Source organism: Elgaria multicarinata, chromosome 5 (assembly GCF_023053635.1).
Source record: "Elgaria multicarinata webbii isolate HBS135686 ecotype San Diego chromosome 5, rElgMul1.1.pri, whole genome shotgun sequence".
Classification (NCBI taxonomy): Eukaryota; Metazoa; Chordata; class Lepidosauria; order Squamata; family Anguidae; genus Elgaria; species Elgaria multicarinata.
This window is the reverse complement of record NC_086175.1, coordinates 68,025,511-68,044,823: the sequence shown is the minus strand read 5'-3', so window position 1 is coordinate 68,044,823 and position 19,313 is coordinate 68,025,511. Positions and strand designations below refer to the sequence as shown.

The 19,313-nt window shown below is 40.6% G+C and overlaps 1 protein-coding gene across 1 annotated transcript in view; it reads left to right on the top strand.

Moving 5' to 3' along the window:
- EFHC2 (EF-hand domain containing 2) overlaps positions 1 to 19,313 on the top strand; it is a 55,842-nt gene that overhangs the window by 14,832 nt on the left and 21,697 nt on the right. The window contains exons 4-8 of the mRNA XM_063127550.1: positions 2,995 to 3,218; positions 10,563 to 10,814; positions 13,863 to 13,973; positions 14,361 to 14,499; positions 18,659 to 18,824. Of these exons, the coding sequence (XP_062983620.1) occupies positions 2,995 to 3,218; positions 10,563 to 10,814; positions 13,863 to 13,973; positions 14,361 to 14,499; positions 18,659 to 18,824 (892 nt within the window). The remainder of the gene's footprint in view (positions 1 to 2,994; positions 3,219 to 10,562; positions 10,815 to 13,862; positions 13,974 to 14,360; positions 14,500 to 18,658; positions 18,825 to 19,313) is intronic.

The window sequence follows — 19,313 nt, the reverse complement described above, 5'->3', positions numbered from 1 at the left end:
TTTGGGTCAATAACTTGATAATACCTCATAGGATATTTTTTAACTAGGCGGGGTATAAATTGAGTTATTATTATTGTTTTTATTATATGCACTTGAAGAGATTCTATGCTTGCTTTAATCTTGGAATGTCTCATATTTTAAATATGAGTTCTTCATAGAATTCTGGATTAGATGATAACAGATTCATCACTCCCATAAAGATAACTAATGACATTATGAAAAAAAAAACCTGTGTCTGCTACCTCTTTTCTCTAGAATTGCAATCCTTTGTTCATTCACTTATTATTTAGAATCCAGACAATATTTTTGGTAGCCCATTGTATCCCCTAGTTTTCTGAGTTGCCCTCTTGTTTACAACTTGGTTTGTAGTGGTTTTTCTAACTTTAAACACAACTCCCTCTCCAGCCTGTCCAGTGTGGATCGGCAAAGCACTATTGAGGTGTCTGGCGGGAGGAATGGGCTATTGATGTTACGATTGGTGATCCTCTGGCATTTTCTCTTTGCAATGTCATTACATTTCCTGTACTGTCATTCCCTGCTATTTTTAATAGAGGAGCTGCTGAGGGAATTTGGGAGACTTGTTGTGCTTTCCTAAACTCATTCTCTAATGCAGAGGAGTAACACCTTTTGTTAAAAATAAAGAGAAAATGGGATTTCTAGAGCAGATTGCAATCATTACTCTACCTTCCTAGAAGTTTGTGGGTGACCTCCTGACTCTGAAATTTGCCATGCTTATCAACAGCAGAAATCCATGTATTAACACAGGGTGCAGTCTCTGCACACATATGTGGGAGTATGTTTCACTGGATTCAGTGGGACTTATTTCTGAGTAAACATGCATAGGAACAGGATGCAACAGTGGCTGGAAGGAGAGGTAGGCAGCCACAGCATCAACGGTGGGGCAAAGGGCTCCACCCAGTAAGGAAAACACCTCACACAGAACTAATGATTAAGATAAATGCATTGAAAGAATGGGGATAAAATGGCATGGTAAGAAAACAGTTTTGCTTGGTTCCTTTGTAAGCCATAGGACATAGTTCCAAGTCTGCATGCATCAAAGCTTTATTTTAGAATAATAATAGACACTGTGTTGGTAATCTATCAGTTTTTCTGGAAGGTTTTGAACTAATCCTATTGCATTGAAGACCAGGGGCTAGTCTATACGCTCTATATACTCTGTTGTGGCTGCGCAGTTGTGCCCTGTTGTTTATATGACGCAGCTGCCAACTTGCAGTGACATCGTGCTGTTCCTCACGAAGCTGCACATTTTCAGTGTGCCGTTTTACCATGACGTTTTACATTGCTCCAACGTCACCATGGTTGATTGTGTGTCGGTGACACCAGTTCCGATTAAGAGAGTGGATGTAGTTAGGGGGCAGATCCCAATATAGTGTAGGTGTGACAATACAGGGCAGGGACAGGCTCAAGAAACCCCAGGAGAGTGTTTAGTAATGGCTGCCATTGTGAAATTAAAGTCTCATTCTGGAATGAAAATAAGGATAGTTATTCTGTATAATGCATAAATTCAATGACCTGTAGCAGTGCAGGTGTGCAGATAAGGCTTTCAAAGCTACAATGTTGTGCAGAGTTGCCACCAAAAAAAATGGTTTTGGCAGTTTTCGGTCTCTTGATATTTGCTGCCTATTACCACTGTGTGACAATGGCACTGTGAATTTTCCTGGCTGGATAGCTCACACTCACTCCTTGCAGCAGCGATGCTGCATGGTTTGCGGGGGGGTGGGTGGGGGAAATCAGTAGGTAAGGCGGTGCTGTAGAGACGCCTCCCCCAGTATGAATATCAGTACTGCTCACCTGTCCAGTTCTCCCTGTTGATGTCTTCTCCAAATAAGTATTTATCATTTGAAAGTTCTGAGACTTTAATATACTTCTCTATATATTGTCCCAGTAAACAATAATTTATTTTATTTATTTATTATTGCATTTATATCCCACCTTTTTCCTGCAAGGAACCCAAGGCGGCATACATAATTCTCTTCCTCCACTTTATCCTCACAACAACAACCCTGTGTGGTGGGTTGGGTTGAGAGTCTGTGACTGGCCCAAAGTCACCTAGTGGGTTTCCATGGCCAAATGGGGACTAGAACCCAGATCTCCCGACTCCCAGTCCGACACTCTAGCCACTCCACCACACTGGCTCTCCAATACTTGTATTTCATAGGTTGGACAATTCTTTTAGGGCCTGCCGTTATTCAGGATTGCATTTTATTTATGTTTGTTTACTTGTTTATGGGATTTATATCCCAGCTTCCTTCTCTTAAGAGGCCTCAAGACAGCTCAAGTTGCAATCCTATACCTGGGAATACGTCGGAGTAGGCATGTACACTGTTACAATACAATTTAAAAAATGCAGTTTAAAATTAGGCAATTTAATTAAGAATTACACTAAAAATATAGCGGAGATTAAACACTCTCAAAAAGAAGCCAAGCCAAATGTTTGCCTTAACAAAAGTGTTTTGATTTGGCAATGGAGCACCAAGAAATGGGGCAAAATGAGTCTCATGGAGCAGGGAGTTCTACAGACTGGGTGCAACAGCAGAGAAAGCCAGAGAATGCACACTTGAATACACTCCCCACCACCACCAATTTGCCCTACACAAATAAAAATAACATGTTGGCCGGGGGTGGTGGGGTGGTGGTGCTAGGCTAAATTATTTTCTCCAACATGCCAATCTTATATGTGGAAAGAGGTGGTGGTGGGTTAGATGAAGAAGTATTCAAATATATGATTCTATTCCTGCAACCCAAACTGGTACGGTCCTGAAAGGGCCTCAAAAATTAATTCTACAAATGTATAAGCTGGACCTAACAGGTGTTGGAATTTGAGATGAAATTTCTGGTTAGCTTATGACCTGTTAGTATTTGGGGGCTTAAATTTTTCACTCAAGAATGGTATTATACCTATCCGTAACACTAGCATAAAGTTTACTCCAACGGTCATTTGGAACAAATGATATTAATTTCAATTCAATTCAGGAACTCTCCTTCGGCGTCATCGGATTCCACTCCCGCCTCCTAATGAAGATCAGTTCTATACTGTAGATTATTTCAACCTCGACACAGATCTCATTTTTTATGGTCGAAGATATAGGATTATAGATTGTGATCAATTCACCAAAAATTTTTTGAGGAAGATGGGAGTCAGATTAAATCCTTCAGTAAATCGTCCAGATGATCCCTATACCAAAGAACGTCAAAAGGTTAGTTTAACCCTGCTTGTTGATGAAACTCTTGGTTGCAATGTAAAAAATAATCAACATGTTTATATAGAACGTAAAGGATTTTTTAAAAAAACATTCTGATACTGGAAATTTTAAATGTAGAGTTGTTAACTTTGTAAATATATTTTATTTAGGAAGAATTTTTAAAATTTATTTAAAATGCCCAAATAAAAGGCCTACATCAATAGACTACATATTACAATCTTTTATTTATTTATTGCATTTGTATCCCACCTTTTTTTTACTACACGGAACCCAAGGCAGCATACATAATCCTCCTCCCTATTTTATCCTCACAACAACAACCCTGTGAGGTAGCTTGTATTGAGAGTCTGTGACTGGCTCAAAGGCACCCAGTGAGCTTCCATGTCTGAGTGGGGACTACAACCTGGATCTCCCAACTCCCAGTTCAACACTCTAACCACTATACCACACTGACAATACATTTATTTTGCATATTTTCCCAATTGAACGTAATTTATATCTGTATAGTCTTCTGTTTACCATCAATGTAAACTCTTGATGCTTTCAATCCATGTATCAATGAATGAGATTGTATACATTTAATCTGCTTTCTATGCTTTGGGTACAGCTTCAGAAAGTAAACAGGAGTAATAAGTGGCTATTGTAAAATCTGGTGCATTATATGATAGCCCATCTTATATGCAAATAAATATCGAACAGTAGTCAGGTGAAAATCAATGCTGTAAAAGTAGAAAAGAAAATGCTTTAATATTGCAGCAAACAGCAGTCTTGCAAGACAACATTTGCCTATATTCCAGAGTCATTGCTGCTAGCACTTGCATTTTAAAATATCTTTTATGTCCTTATGAAGATGGATAAGGCCCCCTTTTCAGAGCCTCATTGAAACTCCTTAAACCCTGGGTTAGAATCTATGCCACATCGTCTAGGCAAGATGAGTTAGGCCACCTTCCAGGCTAGGCAAAGGCCTAATCAATTCCAGTTTCCAACTGAGTATATTTATTCAAGAACCAAGGAGAAAGAAGTTCAGAAATGGTCAGTTGCTTTTAAAATAAAATGAAACATCAATCTAGCTAACTAAAACTTACTTATCAGGATCCGAAGGGAAACTTGGCAATGCAGTTTATCAGGAGTGGGAGTGATCCCCACTCCTGGAACTCCAGAGGGTGGAAGAGTTTTGCTTTGACTCTTTGCCAGCCACTTGAAGACTTTGGGCCTCTTCAGACGACACCTCAAACCCTGCTGGTTAAGGCTTTTGGTTAAGCAGTAGGGTTTAAGGTGTCTTGTGCGATGTGTTTTGCTAAACTCTGCTCACTAACTAACCACAGTCTGCAGCAGGGTTAGTGGCTCTAACCATGGCTTAAAGTGTTGTGTGCAACAGCACACCTTGTGGTTAATGCTAACCCCAGAGAACCACAGTTTCGCTAACCATAGAGCCTGAAGCGTTGTCTGAACAGGCCCAAAGAGATTTTCACAAACAAAGGCATTTCTAGGACAACTCCCAGAGAGGAAGATTCAAATCAACTAATCAATAATAGCCTGGGTGGACCTGATAATATAGCCCCCAGGTGATTCCTGCATGTACCTTCTAAAGGGATGAGTCATGGGGTGTAAGGGAGGAAAGCCGTCCTCAAGTGTGTAGCAAGGCAGAGTTCTGATGCCTATAGAAGCCTGGTCATGTTCAGCGATACTTTTAGGTGGGGTTCATCACAAATATATTTTAACATTGCAATCCTGGGTCTTGGGAGTAAGCTCCATTGAACACAGTGGGACTTAACATCTTAGCCAACATGCAAAGGATTTTGAAATTGTTTTCCTTCAATTTTATTTATTTAAAATGTGTATATTACATTCTCTGCCATAAATAAGGCATCCAAAGTGGTGTCAAACACAATAAAAACAATATCAAATCTCCCTGAAAAAATAGTACGATTGTAGCAGTAATCATCTTATAGCTCTGGTAAAACTCATATATTACATCTGTACATTATTTTTGCATCCCCTTGAGGCCTTTCAACTGATTTGTCATAAAAGTCTTTGCAGCTTATGATTTAAGCTCCCCAAAGCTTTTGCAGAACTGGTTATGTATACAGATCGTTGCTTTTTTTTGAGATGAAAATACTGATTAATTCAGTAATAAATGTAACATGCACCACACCCAGTGTTCATATAAACACCATTTATAGAGAAGAAGGGAATATTTAAACTTTGAGATGTGGGCCCTTTATGGGGGAGGTGAATTCCCAAGCAAATCATCTGGGGGTTGACTGATACTTAAACTCTGCTTGTTCATTGCCCCTTTACCATTAGGGTTACCTCGGCATATAAATAAAAAATTAGGTGATAAGAACCAATATGGTTAAACCGATGGAGAGATAAAATGTGGCCCCAAGAACTGGATTCACCCACCATAGAGATTGGTGGAGTTGTACACTGTTGGCAGGATGGTGGGAAAGAGGCTGGAGTAGGCAAGGAGGCCGAAGATTGGGAAACTCAGAGAAAAGGACGCAGAGGAAGTAGAGAGGGAGCTGAGAGTCAGCCAGTGGGAGGCTGGCTGACGGAAAGAAGACAAATTAGACCACTTTTGGCTTTCAAGCAAGAACCTGAGGGAAAGTTGTACAGAGGGCAGGGCATTGAGGGTAGAAGGGACTATGAGGAAAAGAGGGATGCTGAAAGATCTCACAGGGATAAATCTTAGTGATAGGAGGAGTGTTCTGTTAACATGGATTAGGAAATAACAAAAGTTTAGGGACTGGGGAATAAACAAAAAACATCTGGAAAACTGACTGAGAAAAAAGCTGCAAGTAATGTGTCGAAAGGAAGAGAGGCAAAGTAGGTAGTGGGCTAGTAAACACAACATGAAAGAAGGATGGACGAGGAAGGGTTTTCGGCCTTGTCTGAAAATTATTCACATCACAAGGGTATTGATTTACGTTTCAGGATACTATAGGAGAGGAGAGGTAAGGAAGCAGAGGGCGTGTGGAGCTGAGAGAGAGGGCACCTGAATTTCATGTATATGAGAAGAAGAAGCGGGTTTGTGGGAAAGTCTTTGGAAGAGAAAGCAATGGACTGGAGCATGGGGACTGAAAGATGGACACAGAAGAGGGAATGAAAAGGAAGGAATTCAGCAAGCAGAGGCCAAAGGAAACTCTGAAGGTAGAGGGAGATGGTGAAGAGACACAGGGCAAATTGCAAATGGCTGCCAAGGGAAAAGAAATCTAAGAGATAATGGAATGAGGGAAAAGACAGGAGACTGGAAAAGGAAAGGTTCAGAATTATAGAGCAAAGATACGGGGAGAGATGTGGAATTGGAGAGGTTAGAGGATATGGAGATAAAAGATCGGTGGGTAGGAGAAGGAAACTGAGAACAGAAAGAGAGAATAGGAAGCGAAGAGAGATGCACCTGGCTGGCAATTGGACCTCATGGGAGGAGGAAAGGAGCACTTTATGAAGCGGCACACATGGAAGCAGAGGCTAAGGACAGCAAATGGCAGGGAAATGGGCTGCAGAGGCATGGACAAGAAGCAGCTGGAATTCCCCCCCCCCCCCAATATGACTTCCTTGTAGCCATAAGCTGAGCTGCTGTGATGTCAGAAAATATTCTCATATATTCCTATTCCTGAGTGGGAAGTTAAATCATGGATTGCTGAAAGTCAGTGTTGCATCAGGTAAGAGAACTAGGAAGTCAGTGTGGGGAAAGTGTACATGGGCTGGATCACATAAATAGGTGCAGAAAGGTGAGGCTTAGATTTCACATATGGATGCAAGTTAACACGCTGAATGTTTGTCGCAAATCTCTGGAATACAAAACATTACAACAGAATCCACATTATATGAAGCTTCCCCAAAAGCCTTGTTGGCGGCTTCCCCCTCTCCCCTGCCCACCCCCTGGATAAGGCCCCTTTTAGTACAATTCCATTTAAATTGTATTCCTGCTGGTCCCACTGAATGTTTTGGCAGTCATTTTGTTGTGCAGAATGAGGTTGTAATGTATTCATAGCAAGTTTGTTTTAAAGCCTGGAAGAGAAACATTATGATAAATAGATACTCCAGGGAGAGATTAGGTAGAATAAATCTATTCAACTGACATTTCTTGGCCAAGCTTAACCTGTCTTCTACATTTTACTGAAGACCATCAGTGCCATTCGTCAAAAACCTAGCTGTAGTTTAAATCACTAGAATGCATGTGCAGAAGCATTCTACTTCCTTTTTATAATACATCTTGGAATGAGTGCACTACTACCACAGACTTTTAAATGGCAGATTTAATTGGGATCTTCCTGGTTTAAGCATAAATACATTATAGTAACTTTCAGATTCATTTAGTACCGGTTTCTGTATTATCATTTGCCTTCTCTTACATCAGTACTACAGCTTGTTTGCGAGACAGCATGAAACAAGGGAGGAGTATAGAATCTGAAGGGAAAGAGTAGATATTTTTTATTCTACTGGAGAAATCAAGACACAAAGACAGCAGAGTGCAAATTGTAGAGAACAATCCACATAGGATAGTTTTATATTCCCTTAAATAGATTACAATGCAATCCCGTGCATGTCTACTCAGGAGTTAGTTCTATGGAGTTTAATGGGACTTACTCTCAAGTAAATAGGTCTAGGATTGCAGTCTTAATCTTATTTTTCTACCAGTCTCAAGAGGGGGGTATTGTGATGGAACTTTTTTTTAGTTGCACTGCATATAACAACTGTTAGGGAAGCTTTATATATTGTCATTGTTATTTATTTACTTGGTGTTTTAACTGGCATGTAAAATAACTGACTGGGAATGTATATCTTAAACCCAGCTGAATCTGACAAATCTAACTGTAATCTATTCTCCAGGATGATGGTTGCATCAGTCCATGGCAGATTTAGAGAATCATTAATCTCTGTGTTATTGTAATACAGCATTGTAGAATCTGACTCCTCCAAGGGTATATTTCATTGATGAGGATGTGACATCTATGGCTCAGAGGACAATTAGTCTTATTAGTCTTATTACCATAAATGTTTGTCATCAAAGTCTTTTAGCTTGACATATGACAACCCACCATGGCAGCCATGGTGGGTTGTTGTGTCATGTGAACCCGGCATGGTTTCCACAGGGTGATTTATTTTTCATGAACAAGCCACATTGCTTTGGATATTAGCCTGCTATGTCCACAGCTCTCCTAGAACACTGGGGGAAATCATTGTCCACTCCACTCCCCAGCTAAATTACACTGTTGCTTTCCTCACAGTAATTGCACTGATTTTTAATGTTTTATGAATGTTATTTTCTGAGTGTGTGATATCATGGCAGCTCAGCCAGTGGTGGGGCCTTTGCGTCGATAGTTATTTCAAATCAGATTTTCAGCCACATCCTCCCCATGGAGGATTTTTGGCCATTTCCCCTCTTTCCTTCCCTCACTGCCTTTCCACCCCTCCTTGCTTCAGTTCCATGCTTCTTCTGTGACTCCTTTCCCAGTCCCTCCCACTAACTCCCCCTTCCCTCCTTTCTCACCTAGCTTCTGTGATGTCACAATGTCTGAAGAAAGTGTTCTTAAGAAATGGCAAGGTGGAGTTAGTCCTCTTGGCTATGTGCTTTTCTCCATTCCTTCCTTCGACCAGGTTTAGTTCACTGTCATATTTTAGCCTTAGTTGAGGAGGTAAACTAAGCTTCTTACACCACTTGGATCGAGCGTAAGGTCCATGTATGTCTTTCCGTAGGCTGTTTACGTTCTTCCACCTCGTATAATGAACCATTTCTTCTTCACTCATTCTCTTTCCCAGTCTCTCTTCCTCCCTGTGCTGGATTGTCCTTGTCCTTATTATCTCTTCCATTTCCTCAGGGCGATTGCCTTCCATTCATAATCCACTCCACAGACTAAATATTGCCATACCTTTTCTATGGCCATTTCTACACCAGCCCGAAAATGCGGGCTGGTCACAGCTGAGTTCCTGTGTGTTCAAATGATGCACAGGGAGTCCTGGGAGGAAGGAGGGACGAGAACGGGTTTTCCCATGGATAAGTACTCCCTGGGAAAATCTGATTCTTCCTGCGGTCTCGGGATCATGGCTGCCTGAACCGGCTTCTTCCCTCCTCCCCATGAGTAGCAGGGATCAGTAGAGGGAAGGAACCAGGCCGGCAAGAATCGATGAAGCAGGGTTGGGGCTTTTTTCTTTTCTTTTCTTTTTAAAAAAACCCCCACTTACCTTTAGTCGGAGCACACATGCATTTGGACTAAGGGGAGGATCTCCCGACCAGGATCTTGCGAGATCCTCCCCCCTCCCTCCCTCTACATTGGGCTTGTGTAGAAATGGCCTACATTCCTTTGACCTGCTCCCTCACCCTCAAGTCTTCTTTCTATTCTGGCTGTCTTCTTTCTGCTGCAACTTGTTTTGCTTCTTTTGCGCTTTATTTAACAGGCTCCATCTAGTAAGTTAATATTTTTAAGCAATTCTAACTGGTAGATTTTGAGAATAGGAATAACCCTTATTTGATTGTTAAGGACTGCTTTGTTTAAAAGAACAGGTTTTTCAGATGTTTTGGATATCAACTTCCAGCATTTCTGACCATTCGCCATATCGGCAGGGGCTTAAGGGAGTTGAAGTTGAAAACATCAGGCAACCTACCTTATGCATGCCCTGGTTTAGTTTATAAGGCCAGTTCAAGGAATACAAAAATTGGAAATGAAAGCCTTGCTATATGGGGGAGGAAAAACTTCAGAGAAGGTAAATATGCCTCCCCTTATCCCCATTTCACAGAACAGAACATATATAAAAATAAAAATAAAATAAGCATTATTGTAAAGTAGTAATAGAGATATGGCTACTTAGTGAGGATTTTTAGGGTTCAGCTGTAAAAAGCCTTTGTTTAAAAAGTGGCATTTAAAACCTTTGCATTATAGATGCTTGCTTATATTAAGCATATGTTTCATTTGTTATAACTCATTTGCAATATGACCCAGTATTCTGAAAAATCCTGAGTGGACAGCAGAGTATGGATATTCCTGGTTTTTGTTCTGGTGACTCTGGTTGCTGTTAAAACCTAAGAATTGTAAGATGTTGTGATTGTTATTTTAATATTGTACTGGTTTTTTATGCTCTTTTAACTAATTTTATGTATTATATTTTATTTAGTGTTGTTCCCCGCCTCCATCCAGAGGGAGAGGCGGGTAATAAATAAATAAATAGATGATGATGATGATGATGTAAGGCACATATATTAAAAGCTACTGATTGATATATAATATATATAGCTCGTTTATTAAAAAAAAACTAGGTTTGATGCATCTAGATTTTTCTGTACTTAAGCAGCAGAACCTAAGAAAAGCTATTTCACCCGTCTCTCTTTTCTTGCAGTTGATAGATAGTATGACACCTTTGCGTCCGTATGAGCGTTTTGATACACTTCAGCAGTTTCTGGAGCATGATGGACATGTTTTACGTTTTTATGGTTTTTGGGATGACACTGAAACAATGTTTGGGGATGTCCGAGAAGTGGTGCTACATTATTTTTTGGCCGATGACACCATTGAAATGAAAGAAGTGATACCAGTAAATTCAGGTCGGGATGCTGTACCTCTGTTCCTCAATAGGCAGAAGCTACCAAAGGTAAGTATTTTTGTTCTCTGTCTCTCTCTCTGTGTGTAGGTATATATATGCATGCTTGCGACTATGGTTGGCAGTGTGTTTGTGCATATGTATATTTAGTAACTCATTGACTGGATGTATTGGATGCAATCCACCAAACCTTTGAACCACTGATCCATCTGTTCAATGAATTTCAATAGGACAAGCCCATAAAAAGAGCCCTGCTGGATCAGATCAAAGGCGTATCTTGTCCATAGTTGTGGGACACTTATAGGGAAAGAGGAGTTATTTTCCTGCCTGAAAGTTTTAGACTGACTCATAATTTCCATCCTCAATCTGTGAACTTCCAGTCCCCTTTCCTGGTAGCAGTTACTGGCTTCATCTGAAGTGTCAAGGAAGTCTCTCTCACCTCACTTCCGCAGTGCCTTGAACGCTGCTAGTGCCAGAGCAGTATTCCAGAGGCTGGAGTGGAGAGAGCGAGAAAGAGTTTCCTTCCTCCACAGAGCTGCCAACATGGCAGCAACTGGTATAGGTGGGTGAGATGAGAACTTCTTTTCTGGTTTAGATTGTAATCCTAATCAGGGGAAAACTCGGGATTGTAATGCTTGAGACTGCATCACTGTTGGCCATATATGGGAAAGCCACAGCATGCGCCCATATGCTTGACATTAGAATCCTATTATTATTATTATTATTATTATTATTATTATTATTATTATTATTTATTTATTTATATAGCACCATCAATGTACATGGTGCTGTACAGAGTAGAACAGTAAATAGCAAGACTCTGCCGCATAGGCTTACAATCTAATAAAATCATAGTAAAACAATAAGGAGGGGAAGAGAATGCAAACAGGCACAGGGTAGGGTAAGCAGGCACAGGGTAGGGTAAAACTAACAGTATAAAGTCTGCACAACATCAAGTTTTAAAAGCTTTAGGAAAAAGAAAAGTTTTTAGTTGAGCTTTAAAAGCTGCGATTGAACTTGTAGTTCTCAAATGTTCTGGAAGAGCGTTCCAGGCGTAAGGGGCAGCAGAAGAAAATGGACGGAGCCGAGCAAGGGAAGTAGAGGCCCTTGGGCAGGCGAGAAACATGGCATCAGAGGAGCGAAGAGCACGAGCGGGGCAATAGTGTGAGATGAGAGAGGAGAGATAGGAAGGAGCTAGACCGTGAAAAACTTTGAAGGTTAACAGGAGAAGTTTATATTGGATTCTGAAGTGAATTGGAAGCCAATGAAGAGATTTCAGAAGTGGAGTGACATGGTCAGAGCGGCGAGCCAAGAAGATGATCTTAGCGGCAGAGTGGTGAACAGAAACCAACGGACTGATGTGAGAAGAAGGAAGGCCAGAGAGAAGAAGGTTGCAGTAGTCCAAAAGTGAAATAACCAGTGCATGAACAAGCGTCTTGGCGGAAGAGACAGACAAAAATGATCGAATCCTGGCAATATTATACAGGAAAAATCGACAAGATTTAGCTACTGCCTCAATATGAGGAATAAAGGAGAGCGAGGAGTCAAATATAAAGCCAAGGCTACGAGCTTCCTTGACCGGAGTAAGCGTAACATCATTGACAGTAAGAGAGAATGAGAGATGAGGAGAAGGTTTAGGAGGAAAAACGAGCAATTCAGTCTTTGCCATATTGAGTTTCAAACGACGATGAAGCAGCCAAGCTGAGATATCTGAAAGACATGCCGAGATACGATCGTGAACATCAGGAGAAAGTTCCGGAGATGACAGATATAGTTGTGTATCATCGGCGTACAGATGATATTGGAGGCCATGAGATTGAATAAGCTTGCCCAAGGGCAACATGTATAAGGAAAACAACAACGGGCCAAGCACCGAGCCTTGCGGAACCCCTACTGAAAGGGGAAAGGAGGAAGATGAGCTGCCATTAGCCAACACGCTGAAAGAGCGACCCGCTAGATAGGAGGCAAACCAGTTATAGACAGAGCCACAAAATCCAAGGTCATGAAGGGAATCTAAGAGAAGATCATGATCAACCGTGTCAAAGGCTGCAGTTAGATCAAGGAGAATAAGAACGGAATAATGGCCTTTAGACTTGGCAGTAAGAAGATCATTGGTGATCTTAGTAAGGGCTGTTTCAGTGGAATGCAGAGGACGGAATCCAGATTGAAATGGATCCAGAGCAGAGTTACTAGAGAGAAAGTCAAGACAGCGAGAGTAGACCGCACGCTCCAGGCCGAGCTGATTTTTTTCTCCATATCTCACAAAGTAATTTGGAGGAAAGATGAGTGTTTAATTGGATTTTGGTTTGTGTGTGATCTCTAAGGTCTGAGAGTGGCAAAGGAGCCTCTTAATTTAACACTGCTAGAAAGCTGAGGAAAGACAGAAGGGTAATCACCAGAATTATGTGTGCCGGTTTTTTAGTTGACCAAACAAAATAATGTGATTATGTTTCATTTCTTGTAAATTCTAATATAAATGTGATTATTTATAGTTCTATTCCAAATGTATCTGGGTTTTTTTTAAGAGTGCCATGGGAATCCTTTGGCCAGAGTTTTATTGGCAGGTTAATACCTTTCTCGATTGCTCAAATATATCACTGTATTCAGTTACAATATGACATAAGGGAGTGCACATAGCTCAGTGGTAGAAGGTCCTGGGTTCAGTCCCGAGGCATCTCCACTTACAGAAGGTCAGGTAGGAGGTGACATGAACGACCTCTGTGCCTGATACTCTTGAAAACCCCTGCCAGTTGGAGTAGACAAAGCCGAATAAGTCAGACAAATAGGGCCTGTTCAGACAACACACTAAGCCATGGTTAGGCTGCTAATACTTTTGCAGCAAATGGCTAGTGATCATATTTAAACCATGGGTATGTAGCCACCATGTTTAGGAATGATTCACACATTATGCTAAGGCATAATGTTTAGCTCAAAATGCTTAACCACCATGGCTTAGCGTGTTGTCTCAACAGGGTCACTGTCTGTCTTAGTCCTGTTATTTTGTAAAATCTCAGGTACCAGGTAACCAAGGTTTTTCTCTTTCATTGCTCTGATAGTTACAGCTACTAACAGCCTGTTTCTCTTTCGCCAACACCCTAGTATGCTCCAGTTGGACTGTACCAGCCTGGTACAATCACAGATCGGACCGTCCTGAATGTGTTTGGAGGACTAGTAGGGAATAAAGGCCGTTACATTCTGGACAATCGTAAGGTGAACAACTATATATAGAACGCAGCTACGTTTGTGTCAGGGAATAGTTTCGGCCCTGCAGATTAAATCTTAGCTACATACTATAAGGCCCTACTGCAGTGCCGAAACTATTCCCTGACAGTTTGAATCTGATTTTCACATCTCTGTTATGTGAAGCACACAAAATTCTTTGTAAAATGTCTACACATCACAGAATACAACTTTTGCTCTTGTCTCAGTGAGTAAGCTGCTTGAGTTGGAATGTGGGTTGGAAGAGAAATAAGGGGACTTGTTTGCCTCTTTTTGTGTTATGTCGCATTTCCATTTCTAAAAACAAAACAAAACCACCATCTCAATGTGAGATTCTCATAGGCTTTTGTATATTTTCCCCACCCCCTGTATTACTAGACAGGAGCTGTACATCAGGAATTTTATAAAGACTGTGACCTGAGAATAGGGTCAGCGATCAATATTTGGGGAAGAAAGATAGTTCTCTGCGATTGTGATGAATTTACCAAAGAATATTATAAGACAAAGTATGGAGTCAGTAAGTAACAATACTGATACTTTGATGTGCTACTGTTAAACCAAGAGTCTGTACAGCATGGCTTTTTGTTTTTGAGATGTTTTATATTTGTAGGTGAAAATTTAGTTTTGTAATCTATATAAATAACAATTTATTAACAAACAATAAAATGGTAGAGCATTGCTGTGATTTGGAATCCTGTGTGGGAATCAGTGCTGCATACATGGAGCTCCTGCACTTTGGGTTGCCCTAGTCACTTCACTGAGTAGGACAGTTCCACACGTGAAAAGGTTCAAAAGTGGGCAGAGATGTATCTTTCATTGAAGTGAATGGAGCAAAATGTGCCAGTCCTGCCTATGCAACAAATGGCTGGATTAGAACACAAGGATGCTATCCAGAGCCATTACGGTCGATGAATTCCCTTTACTTTATTGGAATCTGGATCATGTCGTTGTGTTGATCCTCCATATGTTGCAGGGATTTATTTATTATGAAGAGCTAGCAGGGTGCTCTAAGGATCATAGCAATGGGCCTACTTGTTACATTATTTTCTGCCACTTAACTGAGTTTTTAACAGCTCATTTGGGTGCGCTAGTTGAGTGAACAGTGTAACAAGAGGAGAGAAAGGGTGCTTGAAAGGCAGACTTTCCTGTTCCCACAAATGCTAGCCACCTTCTTGTTCCTGCTGATCAGTCAGAGAGCACCTCTCTTCCAGTTGCCTCCCATTTGTTCTATTTTTGTCTGTCTCTCTTTCAAGAAATCTTATTGCTATTCTCACCTTCTCTCCATGCAACATTTGTGAGTGATTCTGAAGCTTGCCTAGTTATGACTTTTTTGTGAATGAAAACCTCAAGAGGCAGACAACAGTTCCTGTCCTCGTGCAGAACAATCTATGGGGGACTGCAGCGCAGTACCCGTGGGTACCGTGGTGCCTTTAAGGCCAGGCTGAGGCACCCACCAAGCTATTTTGCTCCCTATGGAGGCTGAAAAGCCTCCCTGCCACCAAACAATGGCTGGAGGGGGGTGGCAAAGTGTAGGGAAACAAGAGTTCTGGGCAGTGGATGAGCTTTGCCCTGCTAACTGTGTTAGAAGGTCAGATAGCAGATAATGTGAAAGACCTCTGAGATCCTAGCCTATAGAATTGCTGTCAGTCAGAGCAGGCAATACTAATTTCGATGGACATGGCAGCTTCCTATGCACTTTAGTGCCCAGTGTGATTGGGGAGACCTCTGGAACAGAGGAGCTCTAAGCAGGTTTTGTTAAATTTCCCTGCAAAATCTTTATCTGGTTCTGCTTGGATTCCATTCTGGTTGCTAGCAACACTAATTTTTAAGGCATTTTAAATTGGAGTTAATTTTGAAGGCGGTGTTTATAGTCTTGTACTTGATAGATTTGTAGATGGTTTTACTTTGTTTCTGACAAAATGCCATGCATAAGAGTTATCCATCTAACCAGAAACGATTTGAGTTCAAAAATGAAAATTTCTTTACTCACTGAAATATGACATATGTTCAGCACAGTGATATGTATTAACTAATCTTTTAAAGCTGTTTTCCTGTCAAATTCTTTTTAAAACTTCACTGCTTAGAGAAGATAACATGTTTGTTGTACCATCGTCAAATCCTAATGATCACAGATTGCACTGAGACTACTGGTATTTCTGTTGTCATTTGCTCTGATATTTTCATTACGTTAGAAAATGTCAAGATAACTTTACAGTTCTACTAAGGAATACTTATTTTTATGCTCACTTCATCCCAGATTTGCTTGTGAATATATTGCTGATTGGACAGGGCTAAACGTAATTCCTTGAATGTGTCTTATCAAAATAAATGGGACTTACTTCCGAGTAGGCGTGCAATCCAGCAGGGCTGCCACTCTTTAGATGGAGGGTTCCGAGACTGGAGCACACTCTGCCCATGCAAAACCCTGCAGGCAAGGCAGGGTAGATGGAACACCGGAAGTGAAAATGTGGGCTGGGTGCAGGGTGAGGGGATGGGGATCCCCGCTCGGATTTTTCCCTCCCGCCCCCTAGGTCATAGCTATGATCCACGGGATGCCTTCCCAGGGGCTGTGGGATTGCTTTGTAAATGTGGTTAGGTTCTGGATATAATGCAGTTTTCTGTTATGCAGTATCATTCACTTTACAGAATGCACACATATCCATGGGTGCTAAATTATCTAAAAGTTATGATTTCTGAATTGCACAACTAAGTTGACATGAGGTTCATCGTGATGGGTGATCTTTGTGATTCACAAATTAGAATATCAAGCTCATGTATGGATACCTTTAGAGTCGAAATAATAACTGCTGTAATTATTTTGACTCTACAAGTTCTGATATCTGGTAATGTGCTTCATTTTAAAAACTTTCTCCACGAACTTCTAAGAACCCATTGTGGATTTTCTAATAACAAATTATACCTAACCAACTTAAAATTTCTTTGACAGTGTAACTGGGTTGATAGGCTAGGCAAACAATACATCTAGACTTCAATAAGGCTTTTTAATTTGGTTTGCAAAACATCCAAACGTTTTTGAGTAGAGTGGTTTGGAGGGAGCTACCTTAAAGTGGCTATAAAAATCATTAACGGACCGCAATGAAAAAGTAATTTTGTACAAACATGCAGTGACAAGGAAAGAAATTGGCTCCACTGGGACCAATGATGACTCTATTGTTCTTCAACATCAACATTCCTCTTAGATGATAAAGTGGACAACATACTCTTTACATTTGCTGATGATTCAATACTGGGAGAAATTCTGAACATCTTTGGGAGAATAGGTTAAAAACCCAAAGTGCTCCTGGTAAGCTTGGAGTAAATACATTCAGATACATCATCTTGCTTACTGCATTCTGACAATACAAACTGTGCAGAAGGAGAAGAGGGGAGAAATGCAGGGTCATTACCTACATTTTGACAGGAAAATTAAAGGATGGAAGATGTAGAGTTCTACAGACTAGGTATTGGGTTTATATGAAACTTTGTCATAGTAAGTTTCCTAGGAAAAGCGTTGGGCCAAAGTTAAGGCCTTTAAGTTCCACTGATCTCAATAGAAGAGTTAAAGCACTATTTAAATAACTGAAATCAGTAACTTTAGCTAATGTATGTCCCATGTTTGCACCATGCTGTCTTTAAACATTTTTTCTTTCTACCTGGCATTCTGCAGCTGAAGCTGATCTGTGGCTGTTTATGGGGAAGACTTTTGTTGTTTCCCGTCTCCCAAGCAAGCGAAGTGGCAGAAATGTTCCTGGAGGAGGGAAACAACAGATGCAGTTTTCTCTCTTTAGGGGATGCTTCTTAAACATACAAGTTCTCTTTAGCCCATCTACTCAAGTTGCACTAGGTGGCACTGTTGGAATGCAGGAAAGATCATAATCAGAGGTCTAGTTGTTATGCAAGTCTTGAAACCCAGACACACCAGCATGGAGACTACTCTATATTAGAAAACTTCAGATGTCTTTATTCTCAAAGAACACATGCCCACCATTACATTGTAATGTCACATACAAATCCTTTCCAGAACTGATTGCTTGCAAGCTCACTATGTATAGTGTTGTCAATATAAATATTTTTTAAATGGCGAAAATGTACAGACATAAACCAACTGAACTCAATGGAAATAAATTGGCTTAACCCCAAATAGTTTTACTTAACCCGGCTGTCAGTATGTAGAGGTCAGGGTGGTCGCATGCAAGTTACACATTGTTGACTAGAGTAATAATGTTGACAAGTAAATCATGTTTATGAGATGAATGCAGATTAATTTACCAGTATTTAAGAAAAGAAGATAGATGGGAAAATATAGGGTTGGGGAAAAAATGGGTCCATTGCTAGGATAATAAGGAAATTTGTTTCTTGGCAGTCTACCAAAGCTCATGGAAATGTTTGAGTTTTTTCCCCATCCATAGAGAGAAGTTGATAGAAAGCAGAGGAAAATATCAATAGCCGTGTGCTCCCAGAGGGCAAAACTTGAAAAACATTTCCAGAATTGAGGGTCTGTTTAGAGGAAATATTTGCTTTTCTAAAATGCATACTTATCCTTCAGTGACTTCTGCCCAAAGGGGAGAATGAATTTGTTTCCTTAAATTGAGACAGCATATATTGAAATGCAGGACCATTCTTAATATATTCAGAAACGGGACAGTAAAATGTTGGTTGCTAATTTTGTTTTGCAGAGGACTTTACTCCAATTCCATACAAGGCACCACCTCTTCCAAAGGTAGAAAGAGTGGTTCCACCATACAATGGATTTGGCTCTGAAGAGGACTCTCTTTGCTCTTGCATGAGCTTACTTCCCAAACCACCCCAAAAAGACTTCAAGAAATTCATGCAAAAAGACAGGTATCTGAGCAAAAGCGACATTCAGAATTCTTCCCCGCCCCCCCCTCTAAATTTTAGAAGTGAAAGGTGGAGAGGGATTGTCATTAACATTTATACGTCAAGAGAGATTACAAATGGCCCTTGTAACATCCACAACTGCTGTGAATCAGGCAGATAATGATACTCAGAGTTTAAGGTCTGATCTCCTAGTATAAATATTTTCATTAACTTCAAAGGTATAGCTCCAAATAAGTAATAAGTATTGAACTGGTAAATCATTAGTTGTCCAGTATGCAGTGGTGGTGGTGGTGGGGCGCTTTCCTGTCTTTCCCTTGCTTTGCCATGTACTTCTCCTGCTTCCTCTATCTTACATGTTGTGCAGCCTAGTGGTGCTCTGTCTATTTTATGAGTGTTTTTGGGATTTGTTAAACATTTTTTGATTCTGCGCATCTGTGTTAACTGTGATTTGCATGTAACGTTAGTGGAATAATAGAGATGGAGCCCAGATAT